Below are 26,345 nucleotides of genomic sequence, written 5' to 3'. Positions count from 1 at the left end.
ATTGGGCTAAATTGGTTGGTCCCGTACGGGACCGCTACTGTCCCGTATTAGGCCCAGGGGCTGCTGTAGGCCTGGACAATGTAGGGCTGGACAGTGTAGGCCCAGACACAGTAGACCCGGAGGCCTGGGGGCCAATGTAGGCCCGGACACTGTAGGCCCAGACACTGTAGGCCCGGACAGTGTAGGGCCGGACACAGTAGGCCCGGGGGCCGCTGTAGGCCCGGACACAGTAGGCCCAGATACTGTACGTCCAGGGGCCGCTGTAGGCCTGGACTCTGTAGGCCCGGACAGTGTAGGCCCGGATGCCCGGGCACCGCCTAACGTAGGTTGCGTAGCAACCCGCCTCCCGGCCCAGGTGGCCGCCATTGGTGGAGCGGGAGCACATGACCACTGGCTGGGTGATGTCACCTGGGGCGCGGGGCGGTGACGTCACCCTTTCTCCCTTATTTGGGAGTGAGAAAGTTGGCAACCCTAATCCCAATTTTTTTTAGACTTGAGATTTTTGAGATTTAGACTTTAGAGATAATGTGGAAATACGCTGCAAGGTTGGACACAAAGTGCTGGAGTAACCCAACAGGTCAGGCAGCATCTCCAGACAACATGGGTAGGTGACGTTTCGGGCCGAGACCCTTCTTGTGAAGAAGGGTCCCAACTAAACTTTAGACTTTAGAGATTGAGACCAGAGGTACAGTGTGGAAACAGGTTGCCTGAAAGGACACAGAGTGCTGGAGTAACTCAGCGGGTCAGGCAGCATCTGTGGAGAACATGGACACAGAGTGCTGGAGTAACTCAGCGGGTCAGGCAGCATCTGTGGAGAACATGGACACAGAGTGCTGGAGTAACTCAGCGGGTCAGGCAGCATCTGTGGAGAACATGGACACAGAGTGCTGGAGTAACTCAGCGGGTCAGGCAGCATCTGTGGAGAACATGGACACAGAGTGCTGGAGTAACTCAGCGGGTCAGGCAGCATCTGTGGAGAACATGGACACAGAGTGCTGGAGTAAAACTCAGCGGGTCAGGCAGCATCTCTGGAGAACATGGACACAGAGTGCTGGAGTAACTCAGCGGGTCAGGCAGCATCTCTGGAGAACATGGATAGGTGACGTTTCACAGAGTGCTGGAGCAACTCAGCGGGTCAGGCAGCATCTGTGGAGAACATGGACACAGAGTGCTGGAGTAACTCAGCGGGTCAGGCAGCATCTATGGAGAACATGGATGGGTGACGTTTCACAGAGTGCTGGAGTAACTCAGCAGGTCAGGCAGAATCTCTGGAGAACATGGATAGGTGACGTTTCACAGAGTGCTGGAGTAACTCAGCGGGTCAGGCAGCATCTCTGGAGAACATCCATGAAAGGCTTGCTTCTGTGCCGTAACAATGTGTGAATCTAATAAGTAAAGCACATTGGGAGAAGTTTTAAACCAACTAGACTTCTAGGGAAGGCACAAGGAACTGCAGATGCTGGAATCTTGAGGAAAACCCAAAGTGCTGGAGGAACACAGCGGGCCAGGCAGCATCTGTGGAGTAGAATGGGCAGGCAATGTTTCGGGTCGGGGTCCTTCTTTAGACGGATAGGAGTAGTTAGGCTGAAGAAAGGTCCCGACCCCAGACGTCACCTGCCTTTAGACTTTAGAGATACAGCGCGGAAACAGGCCCTTCGGCCCACCGAGTCCGCGCCGACCAGCGATCCCCGCACACTAGCACTATCCTACACGCACTAGGGACAATTTACAATTAACAAGCCAATTAACCTACAAACCTGCACATTTTTGGAAACCAGAGCACCCGGAGAAAACCCACGCAGGTCACAGGGAGAACGTATAAACTCCGTGCAGACAGCACCCGTGGTCGGGATCGAACCTGGGTCTCTGGCGCTGTGAGGCAGCAATTCTACTGTTGCTCATTGCTGTCCATTTCCCTGCCTGACCCGCTGAGTTCTTCCAGGGCTTTGTGCTTTAGTTAGTTCAGCAAAAGGGTAGCCCTTCTGTGCTGTCAGGCAGGGCAGTGCCGATCAGGAGATTGGTGATGTGTTGTACGACTTCCAGCATTCTGTAAGAGCAAAGATATTGTAGACACAAAGTTCTGGAGTATCTCAGCGGGTCAGGCAGCATCTTGGGAGAACATGGATGGGTGACGTTTCGGGTTGGGACCCTTCTACTTAGAGTCACAGAGTGATGCAGCGTGGAAACAGGTCCTTTGGTCCAACCTGCCCACACCGGCCAACATGTCCCATCTACACTAGTCCCACCTGCCCACGTTTGGTCCATATCCCTCCAAACCTGTCCCATCCATGTACCTGTCTATCTGTTTCTTAAACGTTGGGATAGTTCCAGCCTCAACTACCTCCTCTGGCAGCTCGTTCCATACACCCACCACCCTTTGTGTGAAAAGGTTACCCCTCAGGTTCCTGTTAAATCTTTTTACCTTCACCTTAACCCAATGTCAGCCATGATTGAATGGCAGAGTAGACTTGATGGGCCGAATGGCCTAATTCTATTCCTATCACATGATCTGAAAAGTCGTAATTAGTACGGGTGTCAGAGGTTATGGGGAGAAGGCATGTGAATGGGGTTAGGAGGGAGAGATAGATCAGCCATGATTGAATGGCGGAGTAGACTTGATGGGCTGAATGGCCTAATTCTGCTCCTATCACTTATGACCTTATGTCTGACAATAGACAATAGGTGCAGGAGTAGGCCATTCGGCCCTTCGAGCCAGCACCACAATTCAATGCGATCATGGCTGATCATTCTCAATCAGTACCCTGTTCCTGCCTTCTCCCCATACCCCCTGACTCTGCTATCCTGAAGAGCTCTATCGAGCTCTTGAATGCATTCAGAGAATTGGCCTCCACTGCCTTCTGAGGCAGAGAATTCCACAGATTTACAACTCTCTGACTGATTTTTTTTTGCCTCATCTCAGTTCTAAATGGCCTACCCCTTATTCTTAAACTGTGGCCTCTTGTTCTGGACTCCCCCAACATTGGGAACATGTTTCCTGCCTCTTACATGTCCAACCCCTTAATAATCTTATATGTTTCGATAAGATCCCCTCTCATCCTTCTAAATTCCAGTGTATACAAGCCTAGTCGCTCCAGTCTTTCAACATATGACAGTCCCGCCATTCCAGGAATTAACCTAGTAAACCTACGCTGCACGCCCTCAATCATTAGGGGATTGGACACAGTAGAGGCAGGAAACATGTTCCCAATGTTGGAGGAGTCCAGAACAAGGGGCCACAGTTTAAGAATAAGGGGTAGGCCATTTAGAACGGAGATGAGGAAGAACTTTTTCAGTCAGAGAGTGGTGAAGGAGTGGAATTCTCTGCCTCAGAAGGCAGTGGGGCCAGTTCGTTGGATGCTTTCAAGAGAGAGCTGGATAGAGCTCTTAAGGATAGCGGAGTGAGGGGGTATGGGGAGAAGGCAGGAACGGGGTACTGATTGAGAGTGATCAGCCATGATCGCATTGAATGGCGGTGCTGGCTCGAAGGGCTGAATGGCCTACTCCTGCACCTATTGTCTATTGTCTATTGTCTAATAGCAAGAATATCCTTCCTCAAATTTGGAGACCAAAACTGCACACAGTACTCCAGGTGCGGTCTCACTAGGGCCCTGTACAACTGCAGAAGGACCTCTTTGCTCCTGAACTGACTGTACACTAGAGCACAGCTGGTTTGTGGTAGAGTTGCTGGATACAGTTACAGGTTTCTCAGCCTGGGAACGATAGCCCACACAGATGGGGTGCGTATTAACGGCAGGATCAATGTTATTTCTGCGGACTGTGGAATTTTCTCCAATCTGCGAGGGGCAAGAGGGAAAAATCCTCCTTTTTCTCCGGAGCTTAACAGACTAGACATCTGGAACCCCTGGGCAGGATCCAAGTGCGGCAAGACTTCCACAGAGCGCAACGACAAACTGCTTCGCTCGAAGAAAGAAAACTGCAGGTGCTGGTTTAAATCGAAGGGAGGCACAAAACGCTGGAGTAACTCAGCGGGTCAGGCAGCATCTCGGGAGGGAAGGAATGGGTGACGTCTGGGGTCTGAAGAAGGGTCTTGACGCGAAATGTCGCCCATTCCTTCTCTTCAGAGACGCTGCCCGTCCCGCTGAGTTACTCCAGCATTTTTTTGCCAACCCAGCGATCCCCGCACACTAACACTATCCTACACACATTAGGGACAATTTTTACATTTACCCAGTCAATTAACCTACATACCTGTACATAGAAACATAGAAAGTAGGTGCAGGAGTAGGCCATTCGGCCCTTCGAGCTTGCACTGTATGTCTTTGGAGTGTGGGAGGAAACCGAAGATCTCGGAAAAAATCCCACGCAGGTCACGGGGAGAACGTACAAACTCCGTACAGACGGCGCCCGTAGTCAGGATCGAACCCGAGTCTCCGGCGCTGCATTCGCTGTAAAGCAGCGACTCTACCGTTGCGCCATCATGCCGCCCAGACACGCGAGACGCCATTGTATGCAGATGTCGAGAAAAGTGTTCAGCTCTGACTCAACAATTTCTAATCTTGCGATGTGGACTCGATAAGAAGAAGTCCTTTCCCACTCGGTTTAATTTAGTTTAGTTTAGAGATACAGCGCGGAAACAGGCCCTTCGGCCCTCCGAGTTCCAGTGGTCCCCGCACACCAACACCATCCGACATAACACCAGGCACAGTTTACATTGACACAAAGCCAATTAACCTACAAACCTCTTCGACTTTGGAGTGCGGGAGGAAACCGAAGATCCCGGGGAAAACCCACGCGGGTCACGGGGAGAACGTGCAAACTCCGTACAGACAGCGCCCGTAGTCGGGATCGAACCCGGGTCTCCGGCGCTGCATTCGCTGTAAGGCAGCAACTCTACCGCTGCGCCACCGTGGCAGCTCAGGGTTCTACAGGGAATTGGTCAGGCCCAGCAGGTGAGTGGAAAAGATGAAATGCTTACTAATTTTACACGAGGACACTCCAGGAACATGTTTATATTCCAAAATGCTGGAGTAACTCAGCGGGTCAGGCAGCATCTAGGAGAGAGGGAACGGGTGACGTTTCGGGTCGAGACCCTTCTTCAGACTGAAGGGTCTCGACCCGAAACGTCACCCACCCATTCCCTCTCTCCTAGATGCTGCCTGACCTGCTGAGTTACTCCTGCATTTTGTGATACTTTCGATTTGTACCAAGCATCTGCGGTCATTTTCCTACACTGTTTATATTCCAGATGCCTCTTCCCGCAACTAATCGCCGATCCTCCGCAGGTTATTTTGGACTTGGCACCCGCGCCAGACAAACAATCTACTGGAAAGTGGGACCTGCTCCCAATTATGACATCACCTTGTCTATATTTAGAGTCATAGATTGATACAGTGTGGAAACAGGCCCTTCGGCCCAACTTGCCCACACCGGCCAACAATGTCCCTAGTCCCTTTGGCCTGCGCTTGGTCCATAACCCTCTAAACCTGTCCTCTGCATGTACCTGTCCAACTGGTTCTTAAACGATGGGATGGATAGTCCCAGTCCCAGAATATTAATTCTACCTTCTTACTTAAGAGCGGTTACAAGTAGTTCTGATCTGGTAGGCAGACAATAGATGTTCCAGGACAGTGTTATGTGCCTCTATTTGTCTTAAATTCATTAGTTATAGGAGGAGAATTAGGCCATTCGGCCCATCGTCTACTCTGCCGTTCAATCATGGCTGATCTATCTCCCCCTCTCAACCCCATTCTCCTGCCTTCTCCCCGTAATCCCAGACACCCGTACTAATCAGAATCTGTCCTGTGAAATTCTGAGATAAAAATTCTGTGGAGTTCAAGACCCGAGCTAAAAAATCTAGCTTACAAATCGACGACACTTCATTGCCTTACAGGGGATTTAGGAGTTTCACTTCCAAATCAGAAATGTGACTTTTAGTTGTTAAAAACGTATTACTTGTTGCAAAGAATTTTCAGCAAGGAAGCAAGGCCAAGCCAAGTCCAACGACAAAGCCATTTGACCTCGGTCATCGAGTCACAGAGTGATACAGCGTGGAAACAGGCCCTTTGGCCCAACTCGCCTACACCATTTCGAAGCGAGCCCGCCCTGCTCGTGACCGAGGTCAGGGTTCGTGCGTCTGAGAGGCCGTGTGATTGAGGGGTCGGGACGTGGGTTAGATTTTGACTTTAGAGCGCGGAAACAGACCCTCCGAGTCCGCGCCGACCAGCGACCCCCGCACATTAACACTATCCCACACACACGCTGGGGACAATTTAAACGATTTTACCAACTCCAATTAACCGACAAACCTGCACGTCTTTGGAGTGTGGGAGGAAACCGAAGATCTCGGAGAAAACCCACGCAGGTCACGGGGAGAACGTACAAACTCCGTACAGACGGTGCCCGTAGTCGGGATTGAACCCGGGTCTCCGGCGCTGTGAGGCGGCAACTCTACTGATGTGACACTGCCGCCCATTACGTCATAAGGGATAGGAGTAGAATGAGACCATTCTGCCCATCAAGCCCCATTTGAACTATGCCCACCTGCCCATGTTTGGTCCATATCCCTTAGAACTTTAACCAATATCCCAGGATGGCGGGACCGTCGTATGTTGAAAGAATGGAGCGACTGGGCTTATATACACTGGAATTTACAATGAGAGGGGATCTTACTGAAACATATAAGATTATTAAGGGGTTGGACACGCTAGAGGCAGGAAACATGTTCCCAATGTTGGGGGAGTCCAGAACCAGGGGCCACAGTTTAAGAATAAGAGGTTTAGAACAGAGATGAGGAAAAACTTTTTCAGTCAGAGAGTTGTGAATCTGTGGAATTCTGCCTCAGTAGGCAGTGGAGGCTAATTCTCGGGATGCTTTCAAGAGAGAGCTGGATAGAGCTCTTAATGATAGCGGAGTCAGGGGGTATGGGGAGAAGGCAGGAACGGGGTACTGATTGAGAATGATCAGCCATGATCACAGTGAATGGCGGTGCTGGCGCGAAGGGCCGAATGGCCTCCTCCTGCACCTATTGTCTATTGTCTACAGTTCCTTGTGTATACCAATCTCTCACACGCGAAGGAAGTATTCTCCATCTCCCAATCTACCTCAATGCGGCCCCTGCACATTTTTCTTTCTGCGCTTTCTCTGTGGACGTAACATTATATTCTGCGCTCTGAGTCCTATCTCTCCTACACTACCTCTTGTGCTCAAGTATGGTCTGCTCTCCCTGGATGTGGCGCAAAACAACGTTTATCCACTTTAACCCCGTGCGCGTAACAATAATCAATAATAATGCCTCAATCCGCACAATTTATTGGTACTATCGTAACGTTTAAGAAACATTTAGGCAGGTACATGAATAGAAGACAGACACAGAATGCTGGAGTAACTCAGCGGGTCAGGCAGCATCTCTGGAGAGAAGGAACGGGTGACGTTTGAGGTCGAGACCCTTCTTCAGACTGATGTCAGGGGAGTGGGAGGTACACAGATAAGGAAGTGTAAGGCATGAAAACAGGACAAAGGGGATGGAGATCAAGGGAAATGTAGAATAGATCATTGTTAGTTATCGAAACGTATAAGATTATTAAGGGGTTGGACACGTTAGAGGCAGGAAACATGTTCCCAATGTTGGGGGAGTCCAGAACAAGGGGCCACAGTTTAAGAATAAGGGGTAGGCCATTTAGAACGGAGATGAGGAAAAACATTTTCAGTCAGAGAGTTGTGAATCTGTGGAATTCTCTGCCTCAGAAGGCAGTGGAGGCCAATTCTCTGAATGCATTCAAAAGAGAGCTAGATAGAGCTCTTAAGGATAGCGGAGTCAGGGGGTATGGGGAGAAGGCAGGAACGGGGTACTGATTGAGAATGATCAGCCATGATTACATTGAATGGCGGTGCTGGCTGGAAGGGCCGAATGGCCTACTCCTGCACCTATTGTCTATTGTCTAGTTGGGAGAAGGTAACAACAAAGGATAGGGGGAGGGGATTGAGAGAGAGGGCAAGCAAAGGTTACGAAGTTAATAGGACAGGTTTAGAGGGACATGGGCCAAACGCAGGCAGGTGGGACTAGTGTAGATGGGTCATGCTGGCCAGTACGGGCAAGCTGGGCTGAAGGGCCTGTTCCCACACTGTATCACTCTATGACTCTATATATGGCCATTAATTTTTCGTTTCTTTCCCTGATGGAAGCAACTATATTTAAATCATTTGCACAACTTGTCCCCCCTGAATAATATATACGATTGAACAGTTCAATGTCCCAGGCTGCAAGTCCCAGGAAATACTTGGCTCTGATTGTTACGATGTTAAATGAAGACAGATGACGGAATAAGTTTCGTTTAGTTTGGAGATGCAGCAGTGAAACAGGCACATTGGCCCACCCAGTCCACACCAACCATCCATCACCTGCTCACATTAGCGTGTAGGAAAGAACTGCAGATGCTGATTTAAATCGAAGATAAGACACAAAATGCTGGAGTAACTCACGGGACAGGCAGCATCTCTGGAGAGAAGGAATGGGCGACGTTTCGGGTCGAGACCATTCTTCACAATAGTTCAGTTTACGTTCAGTTTCGGTTTCAGCTTATTATTGTCACGTGTACCGAGGTACAGTGAAAAGCTTTTGTTGCGTGCTAACCAGCCAGCGGAAAGACAATACGTGATTACAATGAGCCGTTTACAGTGTACAGATACATGATAAGGGAATAACGTTTAGTGCAAGATAAAGCCAGCAAAGTCCGATCAAGGATAGTCCGAGGGCCTCCAATGAAGTAGATAGTAGTTCAGCACTGCTCTCTGGTTGTGGTAGGACGGTTCAGTTGCCTGATACTGTGTTGTCCCACTTTCTCATCCACTCCCTACACACCAGGGCCAACTTACAGAGGGGCCAATTAACCTGGAAACCCCCACGTGTTTAGGGATGTGGGGGGGGGGGGGGAGAACGTACAAACTCCGTACAGACAGCACCCGTGGTCAGGATTGAACCCGGGTCTGTGGCGCTGTGAGGCAGCAACTCTACCGCTGCACCACCGTGCCACACAGGTGCAACTTTGAAGAAAGCAGCCATTGTATTACATAGTGGAGCAGTGAGTTTGTCTAATTACTCTCACGTATCAAAGGCTCACCGGTGACCATTAAGTTTCTTCATCATGCTAACAGCGGTCTCTTGGCACTTGCTGTTAAATTGCTGGATTAACAGAGAATTATATCAGTGGGTCGCAATAATTTAATCTGGCTTGCTTTGTAATTCTCTGGGTGTTGATGTACGATGGTACTTTCATGTCAAGTCAAGTCAATTTTATTTGTACAGCACATTTAAAAACAACCCACGTTGACCAAAGTGCTGTACATCAGTTCAGGTACTAAGAAACGAACATACAATGGCATACAAACATAACAGCACATACATAAACAGTTCACAGCGCCTCCTCAATGAGCCTCAAACGCTAGGGAGTAGAAGTAGGTTTTGAGCCTGGACTTAAAGGAGTGGATGGAGGGGGCAGTTCTGATGGGGAGAGGGATGCTGTTCCACAGTCTAGGAGCTGCAACCGCAAAAGCGCGGTCACCCCTGAGCTTAAGCCTAGATTAATTCATCTTATTTATTAGGGAGTAGCTTAGTTTAGAGATACAGCGCGGAAACAGGCCCTTCGGCCCACCGAGTCCGCGCCGACCAGCGATCCCCGCACACTAACACTATCCTACACACACTGGCGACAATCTACACTTATACCAAGCCAATTCACCTACAAACCCGTACGTCTTTGGAGTGTGGGAGGGAACCGGAGCAAAGCCACGCAGGTCACGGGGAGAACGTGCAAACTCCGTACAGACAGCACCCGTAGTCGGGATGGAACCCGGGTCCCTGGCGCTGTGAGGCATCAACTCTACCGCTGCGCCCAGTAGCCTTGGAAGGTAGATGATTTGATGAACATTCAGCTTTGTTTCAGCATTTGGAACTAGTGGGATGATTGGGTTAACGTACGAGCAGTGTCTGCCGACACTGGGCCTGTTCTCATAGAGTCGTACAGTCTTACAGCGCGGAAACAGGCCCTTCGGCCCAACCTGCCCGCACTGGTGGAGTTGAGAAGGACGAGGGGGGGGGGGGGGGACCTCATTGAAACTCACCGAATAGTGAGCGGCCTGGACAGAGTGGATGTGGAGAGGATGTTTCCACTAGTGGGAGAGTCTAGGACCAGAGGCCACAGCCTCAGAATAAAGGGACGTACCTTGAGAGAGGAGACCAGGACGAACCTATAAACCTGCACATCTTTTCTGGACGTGAGAGAGAACCGGAACACCTGGAGGAAACCCACGCGGTCACGGGGAGAACGTGCAAACTCCGTACACACAGCACCGGTGGTCAGGATGGGACCCGGGTCTCTGGCGCTGTAAGGCAGCGACTCTACCCGCTGCACCACCGTGCCGCCTTCATTTTGCCCCCCTCTCAACTCCTCTGGATTAATATTTGCAGACGGCACCCGGGGTCAGGATCGAACCCGGGTCTCTGGCGCCGTGAGGCAGCAGCTCCACCCGCTGCAGTCTCTTGTTGTGCAGATGTTGGTTAAAATCAAAGGCAGACGCACAGCGCTGGAGTGGGTGCTCAGCGGGACAGGCAGCATCTCAGGAGAGAAGGTATGGGCGACGTTTCGGGTCGAGACCCTTCTTCAGACTGATGTCAGGGGAGGGGGCAAGGGTATCTCTCGTTTCCCTTGCCCTTAACCAGTCTGAAGAAGGGTCTCGACCCGAAACATCGCCCAGTCCTTCTCTCCAGTAGATGCTGCCTGTCCCGCTGAGTTACTCCAGCACTTTTTGTGTCTATCTTCAGTTTAAACCAGCATCTGCAGTTCCTTCCCACACAAAAACATTGGTTCAGCCCAATCTTAACGCTGCAAGTTAAAGAACAAATGTGTCATCCTGCAGGTTCCTATCATGGCAATTGCTCCTCGACTTCAGTAGATCAGAACCAGACGCAGGAAGCCACAAACTAGATGGTAATATTAATTACAATTTAATGCAATGGGCACATGCCAACTTTAAGCTGCTTACCTGATGTTAAAAATTTGCTTTCTTACTGGTTGGACGTCAAAAACGTTGTAATAAACTTCCCTCTCATGCATCGCAAGGCAAGAGTTTAGTTTCGTTTAGTGTAGGAAGTAACTGCAGATGCTGCCTTAAACCGAAGATAGACACAAAATGCTGGAGTAACTCAGCGGGACAGGCAGCATCTCTGGAGGGAAGGAATGTTCCCAATGTTGGGGGAGTCCAGAACCAGGGGCCACAATCGAAGAATAAAGGGGAGGCCATTAAAAACTGAGATGAGAAAAAAAAAAACGTTTTTAGATTTAGATTTAGTGCGGAAACAGGCCCTTCGGCCCACCGGGTCCGGGCCGCCCAGCGATCCCCGCACACTAACACTGTCCTACACACACTAGGGACAATTTTTAAAACATTTTTACATTTGCCCAGCCAATCAACCTACATACCTGCACGTCTTTGGAGTGTGGGAGGAAACCGAAGATCTCGGAGAAAACCCACGCAGGTCACGGGGAGAACGTACAAACTCCGTACAGACGGCGCCCGTAGTCGGGATCGAACCTGAGTCTCCGGCGCTGCATTCGCTGTAAGGCAGCAACTCTACCGCTGCGCCACCGTTTTCACCCAGAGAGTTGTGAATCTGTGGGATTCTCTGCCACAGAAGGCAGTGGGGGGCAATTCGCTGGATGTTTTCAAGGGAGAGTTAGAATTAGCTCTTGGGGCTAACGGAATCAAGGGTTATGGGGGAGAATGCAGGAACGGGGTACTGATTCTGGATGATCAGCCGTGATCATATTGGATGGCGGTGCGTACAGGCTCGAAGGGCCGAATGGCCTCCTCCTGCACCTATTGTCTGTGTTTCTCTGTTTCAGTGCAGTGGGAGTGCAGCTGTTCAAAATGACCGTGACGGTCTTTATTCCCACATTTCCATGAGGCAATTGGTAGCAGCTCACAACCTCTTCTTCGTTGACCCCACCACACTCATTATTGACAGGGACAACTGCAAATAAAGTTCCTGGGGGAGGGGGGGGGGGGTTTCACGTCTTGGACAAAGTAAACTGTTGTTACAAATTCCACGAGTCTCATCGAGACGTTTGTTTTAACGTCGCAGAAAAATCAGCCGCTGCCTCACGGCGCCAGAGACCCGGGTGCCATCACAACCTCGGGCGCTGCCTGTGAGCGAGGAGTTTGCACGTTCTCCCCGTGACCCGCGTGGGTTTCCTCCGGGTGCTCCGGTTTCCTCCCACGTCCTAAAGACGTGCGGGTTTGTGGGCTAATCGGCCCTCTGCAAATTGCCCCCTTGTGTGTCAGGAGCAGATGGGAAAGTGGGATAACGTAGAACTAGTGCGAACGGGTGAGCGATGGTCGCCGAAGGGCCTGTTTGCCTCCTGTATCTCTAAGTTAGGCTGAAGAGAGACACACACAGTGCCTGGAGTAACTCAGCGGGTCAGGCCGAATCTCTGGAGAAAAAGGACGGGTGGTATCACGGGCCGAGACCCTTCTTCAGACCACTTTGTGTCCATTTACTGTGTAAACCAGCGTCTGCAGTTCCTTTCTACACAGAGCAATAATAGAGGCAGGTACATTAACAGCATTTGGACAGGTACATGGATAGGACAGGTTTAGAGGGATGTGGACCAAACGCAGGCAGGTGGGACTAGTGTAGATGGGGCATGTTGGTCGGCGTGGGCATGTTGGGCCGAGGGGCCTGTTTCTGTGCTGTGTGACTCTATAACACTCCCACCACTCTCCCGTCTGACCCTTCCATTGAATTGAAGAAAGACTCAATTAAGCTGGATCCGAATTACTATTAAAACACAAAGTACCTGTGCTATAATACCAGGATCATCATTCAACCAAGAAACCAAGCCCATTGCCAAAGTAGTATCTAGACTACCCATGCACAGTTATGCTACATGACAATACATAGTCCAGTGGGCAGCACGGTGGCGCAACGGTAGAGACCCAGGTTCGATCCTGACCACGGGCGCTGTCTGCACGGAGTTTGTACGTTCTCCCCGTGACCTGCGTGGGTTCTCTCCGGGTGCTCCGGTTTCCTCCCACACTCCAAAGACGTGCAGGTTTGTAAGTTAATTAAGATAGACACAAAATGCTGGAGTAACTCAGCGGGACGGGCAGCGTCTCTGGAGAGAAGGAATGGGTGACGTTTCAGGTCGAGACCCTTCTTCAGGCTGGTCTAATTGCAGGCTAATTAGCTTGCTATAATTGCCAACTGTCCCTCGCGTGTGTAGGATAGTGTTAGTGTGCGGGGATCGCTGGTCGGCGTGGACACGAACTAAAGGCAATAACTAACTTGACATTTAGTGAGAAGCTGTCGACAAGTTGACAAACGTACAAGAAAATCCAATCCCAATGCCCCACGTGAATCTAGAATGCCTCATCTAAGTTTATTGTGATCAGAGGTTGCGAATTGAAATCTCTGAGATTTGCAAGATTAAAGTTAGCTGACGTAAATGTCATCCTTCCACGCCAGATGAATCTTCTAGGCCTTGTAAAGAAACGATCAAGGCAGAGCTGTTTAATGTTCATGTACTTGGTCGAGTTTCAAAAGAGATTGTAAAATCCAGGTCAACCCTATATATAGAAGTGCTGCTCGAGGCAGGCCAGGCTGAAACTGTGGGAACGGTTTCAAGTCTCGTATAATAGTGATAAACATTGAGGAAGTATAAATCTGATATATTTGTGTCCTGTTTTGATTGAGAGATAGCATCTTTATAAACGGACGAAGGGCTTTTTTTCCCCTCTGGGTTTTGTATGACATAATTTAGCCCCAGATGTGGATGTTGCAATGACACAGATGTGCACCGATCTACTTACAAGTAGGAAAATAACTGCAGATGCTGGTACAAACCGAAGGTATCACAAAATGCTGGAGTAACTCAGCAAGTCAGGCAGCATCTAGGAGCACAAGATGCTGGATGCTGCCTGACCTGCTGAGTTACTCCAGCATTTTGTGATACCTTCTTACAAGAAGATGTTTTAAAAAATCTTGAATGAGGTTTTATTCACTTTAGACTTTAGAGATACAGCGCAGAAACATCGAGTCCCCGCCGACCAGCGATCACCCACACACTAACGCTCTCCTACACACACCAGGGACAACTTGCGATCTTTACCGAAGCCAATTGACCTACAAACCCGCGCGTCTTTGGAGTGTGGGAGGAAACCGGAGCACCCGGAGAAAACCCACGTAGGTCACGGGGAGAACATACAAACTCCGTACAGACAGCGCCTGTGGTCAGGATCAAACCTAGGTTTTAATTAGCTTGCTCAAAGGGCAGCTTGTAATTCTGCAGGGAGATGAGTGGGCACTATAGTTCGGAGTTACAGAGTTACAGTACGGAAACAGGCCCTTCGGCCCGCCGAGTCCAGGCCGACCATTGATCAGCCATTCACACTAGTTCTAAGTGATCCCACTTTCTTATCCTTGGTGTAAGAAAATAACTGCAGATGCTGGTACAAATCGAAGGGATTTATTTCACAAAATGCTGGAGTAACTCAGCAGGTCAGGCAGCATCTCAGGAGAGAGGGAATGGGCGACGTCACCCATTCCTTCTCTCCTGAGATGCTGCCTGACCTGCTGAGTTAAAGGTCTCGACCCGAAATGTCACCCATTCCTTCTCTCCAGAGATGCTGCCTGACCTACTGAGTTACTCCAGCATTTTGTGAAATGAATACCACTTTCTTATCCACTCCCAACACACGAGGGACAATTTACACAGGACGATCACAAGGGACGACGTACAAACTCCACAATGACAGCACCCAAGGCCAGGATGGAACCCGGGTTCCTGGCGCTGTGAGGCAGCAGCTCTACCCGCTGCACCACCCTGCCATGTGGGGTTTCTCCGGGTGCTCCGTTTCCTCCCACATCCCAAAGACGTACAAGTCTGTAGGCTCAAGGGCCTCTGTAAGGGCCTTCTTATCGAAACGTATAAGATTATTAAGGGGTTGGACACGTTAGAGGCAGGAAACATGTTCCCAATGTTGGGGGAGACCAGAACCAGGGGCCACACAGTTTAAGAATAAGGGGTGGGCCGTTTAGAACGGAGATGAGGAAAAACTTTTTCAGTCAGAGAGTTGTGAATCTGTGGAATTCTCTGCCTCAGAAGGCGGTGGGGGCCAATTCTCTGAATGCATTCAAGAGACAGCTGGATAGAGCTCTTAAGGATAGCGGAGTCAGGGGGTAGGGGGAGAAGGCAGGAACGGGGTACTGATTGAGAATGATCAGCCATGATCACATTGAATGGCAGTGCTGGCTCGAAGGGCCGAATGGCCTCCTCCTGCACCTATTGTCTATTGTAAACTAAATGGCATGTAGGATAGTGCTCGAGTGCGGTTCTCCGCTGGTCACAAGCAGGGCACCTGGAAACTATTTACCAAAGCCAATTAACCTGCAAACCCGCACGTCTTTGGAGTGTGGGAGGAAACCGGAGCGCCCGGAGAAGATGCGTAGGGAAGAACTGCAGATGCTGGTTTAAATCGAAGGTGGACCCAAAATGCTGGAGTAACTCGGACTGAAGAGGAAGGGTCTCGACCCGAAAGGTCACCCATTCCTTCTCTCCGGAGATGCTGCCTGTCCCGCTGAGTCGCTCCGGCATTTTGTGCACCTGGAGAAAACCTACATGGTCACGGGGAGAACGTACAAATCAGGATCGAACTGGGGTCTCTCTGGCGCTGTGAGGCAGCAACTCTACCGCCGTGCCACGCCAACCAAACCTAAACCATCAACACTTAAATAATACTGAGAGACATTAGCCTCACTGACATTTCCAAGAACAGACTCGAGATTACATTTGGCCCGCGATCTGCTGAAGACCATTAATCTAATGGACAGGCCTGGGTTATTAGAACACTCCCTTTGACTGATGTACTGGTGGGGGGGTGGGCTGGTTAGAATAGCTTAGTTCCCCAGAGAGTTAACAGAAAGATCAGGAAACAGGATGCAGATGATTCACTACATTAGAACACGTCTTAAATTGTTAGATCGCAAGTGCAAAATTGGCACCGCGTTTCGGCCAGGCTTCAAACAGAGCTGTCGTTGTGTCCCGCATAGGTTTTCCAGGAGGAGTCTCCAGAGCCAAATGTAAAGTTCGTGTCCTTGTTATCAGGAGAAGAATATCACAGAATAATGAAAGGCACAGGCAGAATGGATGTGGAGAGGATGTTTCCACTGGTGGGAGAGTCTGGGACCAGAGGGCACGGCCTCAGAATCAAAGGGCGATCTTTTACAAAGGAGGCGAGGAGGAACTTCTTTAGTCAGGGGGGAGTTAGCCTGTGGAACTCATTGCCACAGAGGGCTGTGGAGGCCAAGTCAGTGGTTATTTTTAAGGCAGAGACAGACAGATTTGTTGGTTAGAACGGGCGTCAGGGGTTATGGGGAGAAGGCAGGAACATGGGATTAGGAGGCAAAGATAGATCAGCCGTGATTGAATGGCGGAGTGGACTCGATGGGCCGAATGGCCTAATTCTACTCCTATAACGTGCAAAATCGTGAGACGCTGATACTGATTGAGATCAGTGCCAAAGAGATAAGAGTGTGCTTAAGAAATGTTCACAACTCCAGGCTGATCATTCTGAAATGGGACAAAGTAGGAACGTTGGCCGTTTCAAGGCAGCATAGTCTGGATTTGAGGGCAGGATGGATGGCGTGAGGTAAATTAGACCCAATTTCATCTGCGCTGAAGAGCCGAGGAGGTGAGGACTGCAGGAGTTGACGTCTTTTACTTTAAGTCCTAGAGTCAAAGAATCACTCAGCGTGGAAACTTGCCGAATAGTGAAGGACTTGGATAGAGTGGATGTGGAGAGGATGTTTCCACTGGTGGGAGAGGCTAGGACTAGAGGTCACAGCCTCAGAATTAAAGGACGTTCCTTTAGGAAGGAGAAGAGGAGGAATTTCTCTCGTCAGAGGGTGGTGAATCTGTGGGATTCTGCCACAGAAGGCTGTGGAGGCCAAGTCAGTGGATGTTTGTAAGGCAGAGATAGATAGATTCTTGATTAGTACGGGTGTCAGGCGTTACGGGGAGAAGGCAGGAGAATGGGGTTAGGAGGGAGAGATAGATCAGCCATGATTGAATGGCAGAGTAAACTCGATGGGCCGAATGGCCTGATTCTGCTACTATCACTTATGACCTTGCAACCTGATGAAACAGGCACTTCGGCCAAACTTGCCTACACTGACCAACATGTCCCATCTGCACTAGTCCCATCTGCCTGCGTTTGCCCCATATCCCTCCAAACCTATCCTATCCATGTAAGATGTTCAGAACCAGGGTTCGCAGTCTAAGAATAATGGGGAGGCTATTTAAAACTGAGATGAGAAAAAACTTTTTCGCCCAGAAAGTTGTGAATTTGTGGAATTCTCTGCCACAGAAGGCAGTGGAGGCCAATTCACTGGATGGATTTAAAAGAGAGTTAGGGGGCGGAATCAAGGGATATGGGGGGAAGGCAGGCACGGGTTACTGATTGTGGATGATCAGCCATGATCACAATGAACGGCGGTGCTGGCTCGAAGGGCCTAATGGCCTCCTCCTGCATCTATTTTCTGTGTTTGAAATCATAAAGGGGGACAGAGTGGTAGAGTTGCTGCCTCACAGCGCCACAGACCCGGGTTCAATCCTAACTTCAGCTGTGCGGAGTTTGCACGTTCTCCCCGTGACCTGCGTGGGTTTTCTCCGGGAGCTCCGGTTTCCTCCCACGCTCCAAAGACGCGCAGGTTAGTAGGTTACTTGGCTTCCGTCTAATTGTAAATTGTGTGTGTGGTACAGTGTTAGGGTGCGGGGATCGCCGGTCGGCACGGACTCGGTGGGCCGAAGGGCCTGTTTCCGCGCTAAACCAAACTAAACTCTGCAATTTCTTGCAGAACCGTCTCCGATGTCTTGATGCTGTGAAAGTGCCCTTTGGAAATACAAGACTTTACTTGTGGTAATTACTAGAGATGAGGATGGGTTTACATTTCACGTGACAAGCTGAATCTTCACACATCTGTCAATTCATTCACGCTGAACAGATTGCCTTACGGATAAAAACAGGGCTCCAAGGAATGTGTTACAACTAACTGAGCTGGGACTTTCACGTGAACCATGTCAGTCGGAGACCGACCGTTCTGTAGAATTTTTGACATGAAGGAAATAAAAGGTTTACTTTAGTTGAGAGACACAGCACGGAAGCAGGCCCTTCGGCCCACCGAGTCCGTGCCGACCAGCGATCCCCGCACATCAACGCCACCCCACACACACACACACACACACACACACCAGGGGCAATTGTCATTTATACCGCCGAACCAATTAACCCCACAAACCTGCACGTCTTTGGAGTGTGGGAGGAAACCGGAGCACCCGGAGAAAACCCACGCAGGCCACGGGGAGAACGTACAAACTCCGTACAGACGGCGCCCGTGGTCGGGATCAAACCCGGGTCTCTGGCGCTGTGAGGCATCAACTCTACCGCTGCGCCACCGTGCCGCTCTAAGGTAGTGTGATTAGTGGAGGGGGTGCCGCTGAGGTTAGAAAAGTCTTATTGGGTGGCACAGCAGGCCCAAATGGCCCATTTCTGTGTCTGTTTTTTGGTTTAGTTAATTGTCACGTGTACTGAGGTACAGTGAAAAGCTTATTAGTTGTGTGCTAACCCGTCAGCAGAAAGATTACACATGATTATAAACGAGCTGTCCACAGTGTACAGATACAGGGTAAAGTGAATAACGTTTAGTGTAAGATATAAAGTCCAGTAAAGTCTGATTAAAGATAGTCTGAGGGTCACCAATGAGGTGGGTGGTATCTCAGGACCGCTCTCTAGTTGGTGAGAGGACGGTTCAGTTGCCTGATAACAGCTGGTTCGCCCATTTTCTTGCCTCTTTGATGAATGTATTGCAAGATGCAGCCTAGAATCAAACCCTCCAACCCATCGAGTCCACGCCGACCATCGATCACCTGTTCACACAAGCTCTATGTTATCCCACTTTCGCATCCACTCCCCACACAATTTACTGTGGGCCGTTTAACCTACAAACCCACACGTCTTTGGGATGTGGGTGGAAACCGGAGCACCCGGAGGAAACCCACGTGGTCACAAGGAGAACGTACAAACTCCACACACACACACACACGCACGCACGCACACACACACACACACACACACAGACACACGCACAGACACACACAGACACACACACACGCACACACGCACACACACAGACACACACACACACAGACACACACACACGCACAGACACACACACGCACACACACACACAGACACACACACACGCACACACAGACACACACACACACACACACAGACAGACACACACACACACAGACACACACACACACACACACACAGACACACACACACACGCACACACACACACACAGACACACACACACGCACACACAGACACACAGACACACACACAGACACACACACACACACACACACACACACACACACACACAGACACACACACACACACGCACGCACACACACACACACACACACAGACACACACACACACGCACACACACACACACACACACACACACCTGCACTCCCTCCCTCTCCACTCCTCCCCCACCCAAGTCACACCAGCTTCTCGTTCTCACCCAGCAAACGGCTAACAACGATCTGTTTCCTTTATCATCGTTACTTTTTTTCACACCTTTCATTCATGTGTTCTATATCTCTCCACATCACCGTCTATATCTCCCGTTTCCCCCTCCCCGTGAGTTAAAGGTCTAGACCCGAAACGTCACCCATTCCTTCTCTCCAGAGATGCTGCCTGACCCGCTGAGTTACTCCAGCGTTTTTGTGTCTGTCTTAAAATTTAAAGTCTTTGGGGCCGTTCTGAGGATGAAGGTGGAAAGCCGGTGGAATGGGTCACAGAAACATAGAAAGAAACGTAGAGAAAGAGGTGCAGGAGGAGGCCACTCGGCCCTTCGAGCCAGTGTGATCATGGCTGATCGTCCACAATCAGTAGCCAGTTCCTACTTTCTCCCCAAACCCCTTGATTCCTTTAGCCCTCAGAGCTGAATCTATCTCTAAAGTGCCAAGACGATGAGGGGAACAGATGTTGCTGTCTAAAGAGGCAGAGGTAGCCGTTGTGGTGTGAGCTCAGTCACAACCCCAGTCACAGCTGGCTCATCTATCATCCCACCCTCCCCAGAGTCCCGGTTCCCACACGCCAGCAGCCTGCTGTGGTTCATACCAACACCATAATGTAATGCGCCTCACGGGACCCCTGCTGCAGGGGATCAGAGCTGCTGCCTCACCGCTCCAGGGACCCAGGTTCAATCCTGACCACGGGTGCTGTCTGTTCGGAGTTTGCACGTTCTCCCCGTGACCGCGTGGTCATTGGCCATTGTTAGTTTCTTGTCACGTGTACCGAGGTACAGTGAAAAGCTTTCTCGTTGCGTGCTACCCAGCCAGCGGAAAGACAATACGTGATTACAATCGAGCCGTCCACAGTGGACAGATTCGTGATAAATGGAATAACGCTCAGTGCAAGATAACGTCCAGTAAAGTCCGATTAAAGATAGTCCGAGGGTCTCCAATGAAGTAGATGGGAGGTCAGGACCGCTCTCTGGTTGTGGTAGGACGGTTCAGTTGCCTGATAACAGCCGGGAAGAAACTGTCCCTGAATCTGGAGGTGTGCGTTTTCACACTTCTGTACCTCTTGCCCCGATGGGAGAGGGGAGGAGAGGGAGTGGCCGGGGGGGGGGTTGAGACTGGTCCTTGATGATGCTGCTGGCCTTGCCGAGGCAGCGTGAGGTGGAGATATTTTAGGGGGATATTCTTACAGAGTCAAATTAACCGACAAACCGAAGATAGACACAAAATGCTGGAGAAGGGTCTTGACCCAAAACGTCACCCATTCACTTCTCCCCACAGATGCTGCCCGACCCGCTGAGTTACTCCAGCGTTTTGTGTCTTTGCTTTGTGTAAAGCAGCACCTGCAGTTAACTCCTTGCTCCACGTGTCGGCTGTTTACACATTTGGAAGGACGTGATTGTTGCAAATATCATCCCAACGCGACAAACCAGTGCAGTGATTCACCAGCCCCACACAGCAACATGCACAACATCACTGAGAAACATAGACAATAGGTGCAGGAGTAGGCCATTCGGCCCTTCGAGCCTGTACGCACCGCCATTCAATATGATCATGGCTGATCATCCAACTCAGTATCCCGTACCTGCCTTCTCTCCATACCCCCTGATCCCTTTAGCCACAAGGGCCACATCTAACCCCCTCTTAAATATAGCCAATAAACTGGCCTCAACTACCCTCTGTGGCAGAGAATTCCACAGATTCACCACTCTCTGTGTGAAAAAAAAGTTCTCATCTCGGTCCTAAAAGACTTCCCCCTTATCCTTAAACTGTGACCCCTTGTTCTGGACTTCCCCAACATCGGGAACAATCTTCCTGCATCCAGCCTGTCCAACCCCTTAAGAATTCTGTAAGTTTCTATAAGATCCCCCCTCAATCTTCTAAATTCCAGCGAGTACAAGCCGAGTCTATCCAGTCTTTCTTCATATGAAAGTCCTGCCATCCCAGATGCGCCGCGATAGGTTACATCTTCATAGATGCGACACAGGTAGTCTCAATCTCACATTCACAGGCGGTTGTGAACGCGAGCCACGTGTGTGTGAGTGTGCGTGCGTGTGTGAGTATGTGTGTGTGTGTGAGTATATAAGTGTGTGTGTGTGTGTGTGTGTGTGTGAATGAGTGTGTGTGTGTGTGTGTAAGTGTGTATGTGTGTGAGTGTGTGTGTGCCTCTGTGTGTGAGTGTGTGTGTGAGTGTGTGTGTGAGTGAGTGAGTGTGTGTGTGTGTGTGTGTGAGTGTGTGAGTGAGTGTGTGTGTGTGTGTGTGAGTGTGTGAGTGAGTGAGTGTGTGTGTGTGTGTGTGTGTGTGTGTGAATGAGTGTGTGTGTGTGTGTGTGTGTGTGTGTGTGTGTGTGTGTGTGTGTGTGTGTGTGTGTGTGTGTGTGTGAATGAGTGTGTGTGTGAGTGTGTGTGTGTGTGAATGAGTGTGTGTGTGTGTGTGTGTGTGAATGAGTGTGTGTGTGTGTGTGTGTGTGTGTGTGATTTTCTGTGTGTCTCTGTGTATATGTATGTTTCTGTGTGTGCGAGCGTGTGTGTGAATGAGTGTGTGTGTGTGTGTGTGTGTGTGTGTGAGTGAATGAGTGAGTGTGTGAGCGTGTGTGTGAGCGTGTGTGTGTGAGTGTGAGCTCCTCACCTGAGATGTGACACACGGCGTTGTAGTCGGGGCAACAGTCTCCTGTTGTGCGGCAGTAAGTGTCACAGTAACACGACCCCCTCGGGCTGGACCCCCGACACTGGCTGTCCCGGCCCGGGCAGCACCGCTGGTGGAGGCGGGCCGGAGCAACCGCGACCCCCCGAGACCCCCGGGACCCCCAGGACCAGCAACCCAGCACACGGTCACAGCCCCAACCGCCGCCCCACAACCCGGGCATCCTCTCCCTCCCTTCTCTCTCCCTCCCCCTCCCTCTCCTCTCTCTTCCTCTCCTCTCTCCCTCTCTTTCCCTCTCCTTCTCTCCTCTCTCTTTCTCCCTCCCTCTCTATCTCCCTCTCCTCTCTATCTCCCTCCTCCCCTCTCTCCCCCTCCCTCTCTCCCTCTCCTCTCTCTTTCCCTCCTCCCCTCTCTCCCCTCCCTCTCTCACTCTCCTCCTCTCTCTCTCTCCCTCTCCCCCTCACTCCTCTCTCCCTCTCCTCCCCTCCCCTCCCTCTCTCTCCCCCCCTCTCCTCTCTTCTCTCTCTCCGTCCCCCTCACCCTCTCCCCCCGCACAGTGCTGCCTTCACTTGTTGTCGCCTGTGTTCCCGACCCCCCCCCCCCCCCAGTCAGTGCCTGTCTGTGACCCGCCTGTAACAGGGTGAGGATGTAACTGCGAGCGGTGTAACGGGGCAGGGAGGGACCGTCGGCCTGTCCACACTCACCCCTCCCTCCCTCCCTCTCCCTCCCTCCCTCCCTCCCTCCCTCCCTCCCTCCCTCGCCTCCCTCCCCCTCCCTCCCTCCCTCCCTCCCTCCCTCCCTCCCTCCCTCCCTCCTCCCTCCCCTCCCTCCCTCCCTCTCCCTCCCTCTCCCCTCCCAACCCTCCCTCACCCCACCCACCCACCCACCCCCCTCCCCCACCACCCCACCCACAACCCTCCCACCCACCCAAACCCCACCCCCACCCACCCACACCCCCCCACCCCCAACACCCCCACCCATCACCCCCACCCCCCACACCCACCCACACCCACCCTCCCACCTCCCACCCACCCACCCACCACCACCCACCCTCCCCTCCCACCCCACCACACCACCCCCACCACCACCCACCCACCCACCCACCCCCACCCACCCTCCACCCCTACCACCCACCCACCCACCCCACCCACCCACCCACCCCCCTCCCCACCCACCCACCCACACCCACCCCACCTCCCACCCCACCCACCCACCCCCACCCCACCCAACCCACCCCCACCCACACCCACCCACCCACCCCCCACCACCACCCCCCCTCCCACCCTACCACCACCCACCCCCACCCACCACCCACCCACCCACCCACCCACCCCTCCCACCCCACCCCACCCCCACCTCCCCCTCCCCCACCCCACCCCCACCCACCACCCACCCTCACCCCCTCCCCACCTCCCCCTCCCACCACCCTCCCCCCACCCTCCCCCCTCACCCCACCCTCCCTCCCACCCCCCCTCCCTCCCTCCCCTCCCCCCCCTCCACCCTCACCCTCCCCCTCCCCTCCTCCACCCACCCACCCCCCTCCCCCTCCCCCCTCCCCCTCCCTCCCTCCCACCCCTCCCCCTCCCCCCACCACCCTCCCACCCCACCCCACCCACCCTCCCTCCCCTCCCTCCCTCCCTCCCACCCCTCCCTCCCTCCCTCCCACCCCCTCCCTCCCTCCCTCCCTCCCCCCTCCCTCCCTCCCCTCCCCACCCCCCTCCCTCCCCCCTCCCCTCCCTCCACCCTCCCACCCCTCCCCCTCCCTCCCCCCCTCCCCTCCCCCCCTCCCTCTCCCTCCCTCCCTCCCTCCCCCTCCCACCCTCCCTCCCACCCTCCCTCCCTCCCTCCCTCCCCACCCTCCCTCCCTCCTCCCACCCTCCCCTCTCCCCTCCCTCCCTCTCCCCTCCCTCCCTCCCCCTCCTCCCCCCTCCCTCCCTCCCTCCCCCCCTCCCCCTCCCCTCTCCCCCTCCTTCCCTCTCCTCCCTCCCTCCCCTCCCTCCCTCCTCCCTCCCTCCCTCCTCCCTCCCTCCCTCCTCCCTCCCTCCCTCCCCCTCTCCCCTCCCTCCCTCCCTCCTCCCTCCCTCCCTCCCTCCTCTACCCCTCCCCCTCCTTCCCTCTCCCTCTCCTCCCTCCCTCCCTGTCCCCTCCCTCCCTCCCTCTCCCCCTCCCCTCCCTCTCCCCCTCCCCTCCCTCCCCCCTCCCTCCCCTCCCCCTCCCTCTCCCCCTCTCCCTTCTCCCCTCTCCCCTCCCTCCCTCTCTCCCCCTCTCCCTCCCTCCCTCTCCCCCTCCCTTCCTTCTCCCCCCCCTCCCCCTCCCCCTCTCCCTCTCCCTCTCCCTCTCCCCCTCCCCCTCCCTTCCCTCTCCCCCTCCCTCTCCCCCTCCCCCTCCCCCTCTCCTTCCTCTCCCCCTCCCCTCCCTCTCCCCCTCTCCCTCCCTCTCCCCCTCTCCCTCCCTCCCTCTCCCCCTCCCCTCCCTCTCCTCCCTCTCCCCCTCCTTCTCCCCCTCTCCCTCCCTCCCTCTCCCCCTCTCACCCTCCCTCTCCCCCTCCCCTCCCTCTCCCCCTCCCTCTCCCCTCTCCCCCTCCCTCTCCCCCTCCCCTCCCTCCCTCTCCCCCTCCCTCTCCCCCTCTCCCCCTCCCCCTCCCTTCCCTCTCCCACTCCCCTCCCCCCTCTCCCCCTCCCTCTCCCCCTCCCCCCCTCCCTCTCCCCCTCCCCCTCCCCTCCCTCTCCCCCCCTCTCCCTCCCCTCCCTCTCCCTCTCTCCCCTCCCCTCTCCCACTCCCTCTCCCCCCCTCTCCCCCTCCCTCTCCCCTCCCCCTCCCCCTCCTCCCTCCTCCCCCCCTCTCCCTCCCCTCCCTCTCCCCCTCCCTCTCCCCCCCTCTCCCTCCCCTCCCTCTCCCCCCTCCCTCTCCCCCTTCCCCTCCCCTCCTCTCCCTCTCCCTCTCCCCCCCTCCCTCTCCCCCCCTCTCCCTCCCCCTCCCTCTCCCACTCCCTCTCCCCCTCCCTCTCCCCTCTCCCTCCCCCCTTCTCCCCTCTCACCCCCCCCCCCCGTTGGAGGACAGCACCTCACATTCCACTCGGGCAGCCCACACCCCAACGGTGTGAACATTGACTACTCCAACTTCAAGCAACCCGTCCTTTCCCGTTCTCTCTCTCCTTCCCTCTCTCTTTTTTCTCTCTCTCCTTCCCTCTCTCTCTCCTTCCCTCTCTCTTTTTCTCTCTCTCCTTCCCTCTCTCTCTCCTTCCCTCTCTCTTTTTCTCTCTCTCCTTCCCTCTCTCCCTCCTTCCCTCTCTCTCCTTCCCTCTCCCTCTTTCTCTCTCTCCCTTCCCTCTCTCTCTCCTTCCCTCTCTCTTTTTCTCTCTCTCCTTCCCTCTCTCCCTCCTTCCCTCTCTCTCCTTCCCTCTCCCTCTTTCTCTCTCTCCTTCCCTCCATCTCCCTCTCTCTCTCTCCTTCCTTCCCTCTCTCTCTCATTCCCTCTCTCCTTCCCTCACTCTCTCTCTCTTTCTCTCTCTCCTTCCTTCCTCCCTCTCTCCTTCCCCCCTCTCTCCTTCCCCCCCTCTCTCTCCTTCCCTCCCTCTCTCCTCCTCCCCCCCTCTCTCTCTCTCTCTTCCTCCCTCTCTCTCTCCCCTTCCCTCTCCCCCTCCCCTCTCCGACCAGTCTGCCCGTCTCAGTGATGAGGATCTAGCTGTGTGTCTGCCGTTCCCTTGCCCTGGCGCCCACACAGCCCTGCGTGGCTTCACCCGAGGTTATCACACAGCTCCCAGAAAGTGTAGGAAGGAACTGCAGATCATGAGCGATAGGAGTAGAATGAGGCCATTCTGCCCATCAAGTCTACTCCGCCATTCAATCATGGCTGATCTACCTCTCCCCCCCAAACCCCATTCTCCTGCCTTCTCCCCGTACGCACGGCGGTGCAGCGGGTAGAGCTGCTGCCTCACAGCGCCAGAGACCCGGGTTCCATCCCGACTACGGGTGCTGTCTGTGCGGAGTTTGCACGCTCTCCCCGTGACCTGCGTGGGTTTCCTCCCACACTCCAAAGACGCGCGGGTTTGTAGGTTAATTGGCTTTTTTCCATTGTAGATTGTCCC

General features: G+C 53.1%; 1 protein-coding gene across 1 annotated transcript in view; it reads right to left on the bottom strand.

Moving 5' to 3' along the window:
- The window catches only part of LOC144606048 (somatomedin-B and thrombospondin type-1 domain-containing protein), a 37,037-nt gene extending 14,556 nt beyond the window's left edge, over positions 1–22,481 (bottom strand). The window contains exon 1 of the mRNA XM_078421835.1: positions 22,244–22,481. Coding sequence (XP_078277961.1) covers positions 22,244–22,481 — 238 coding nt within the window. The remainder of the gene's footprint in view (positions 1–22,243) is intronic.
- Between the last annotated feature and the right edge of the window lie 3,864 nt (positions 22,482–26,345).

Source organism: Rhinoraja longicauda, chromosome 25 (genome assembly GCF_053455715.1).
Source record: "Rhinoraja longicauda isolate Sanriku21f chromosome 25, sRhiLon1.1, whole genome shotgun sequence".
Classification (NCBI taxonomy): domain Eukaryota; kingdom Metazoa; phylum Chordata; class Chondrichthyes; order Rajiformes; family Arhynchobatidae; genus Rhinoraja; species Rhinoraja longicauda.
This window is presented reverse-complemented; position numbering and strand designations above follow the sequence as displayed.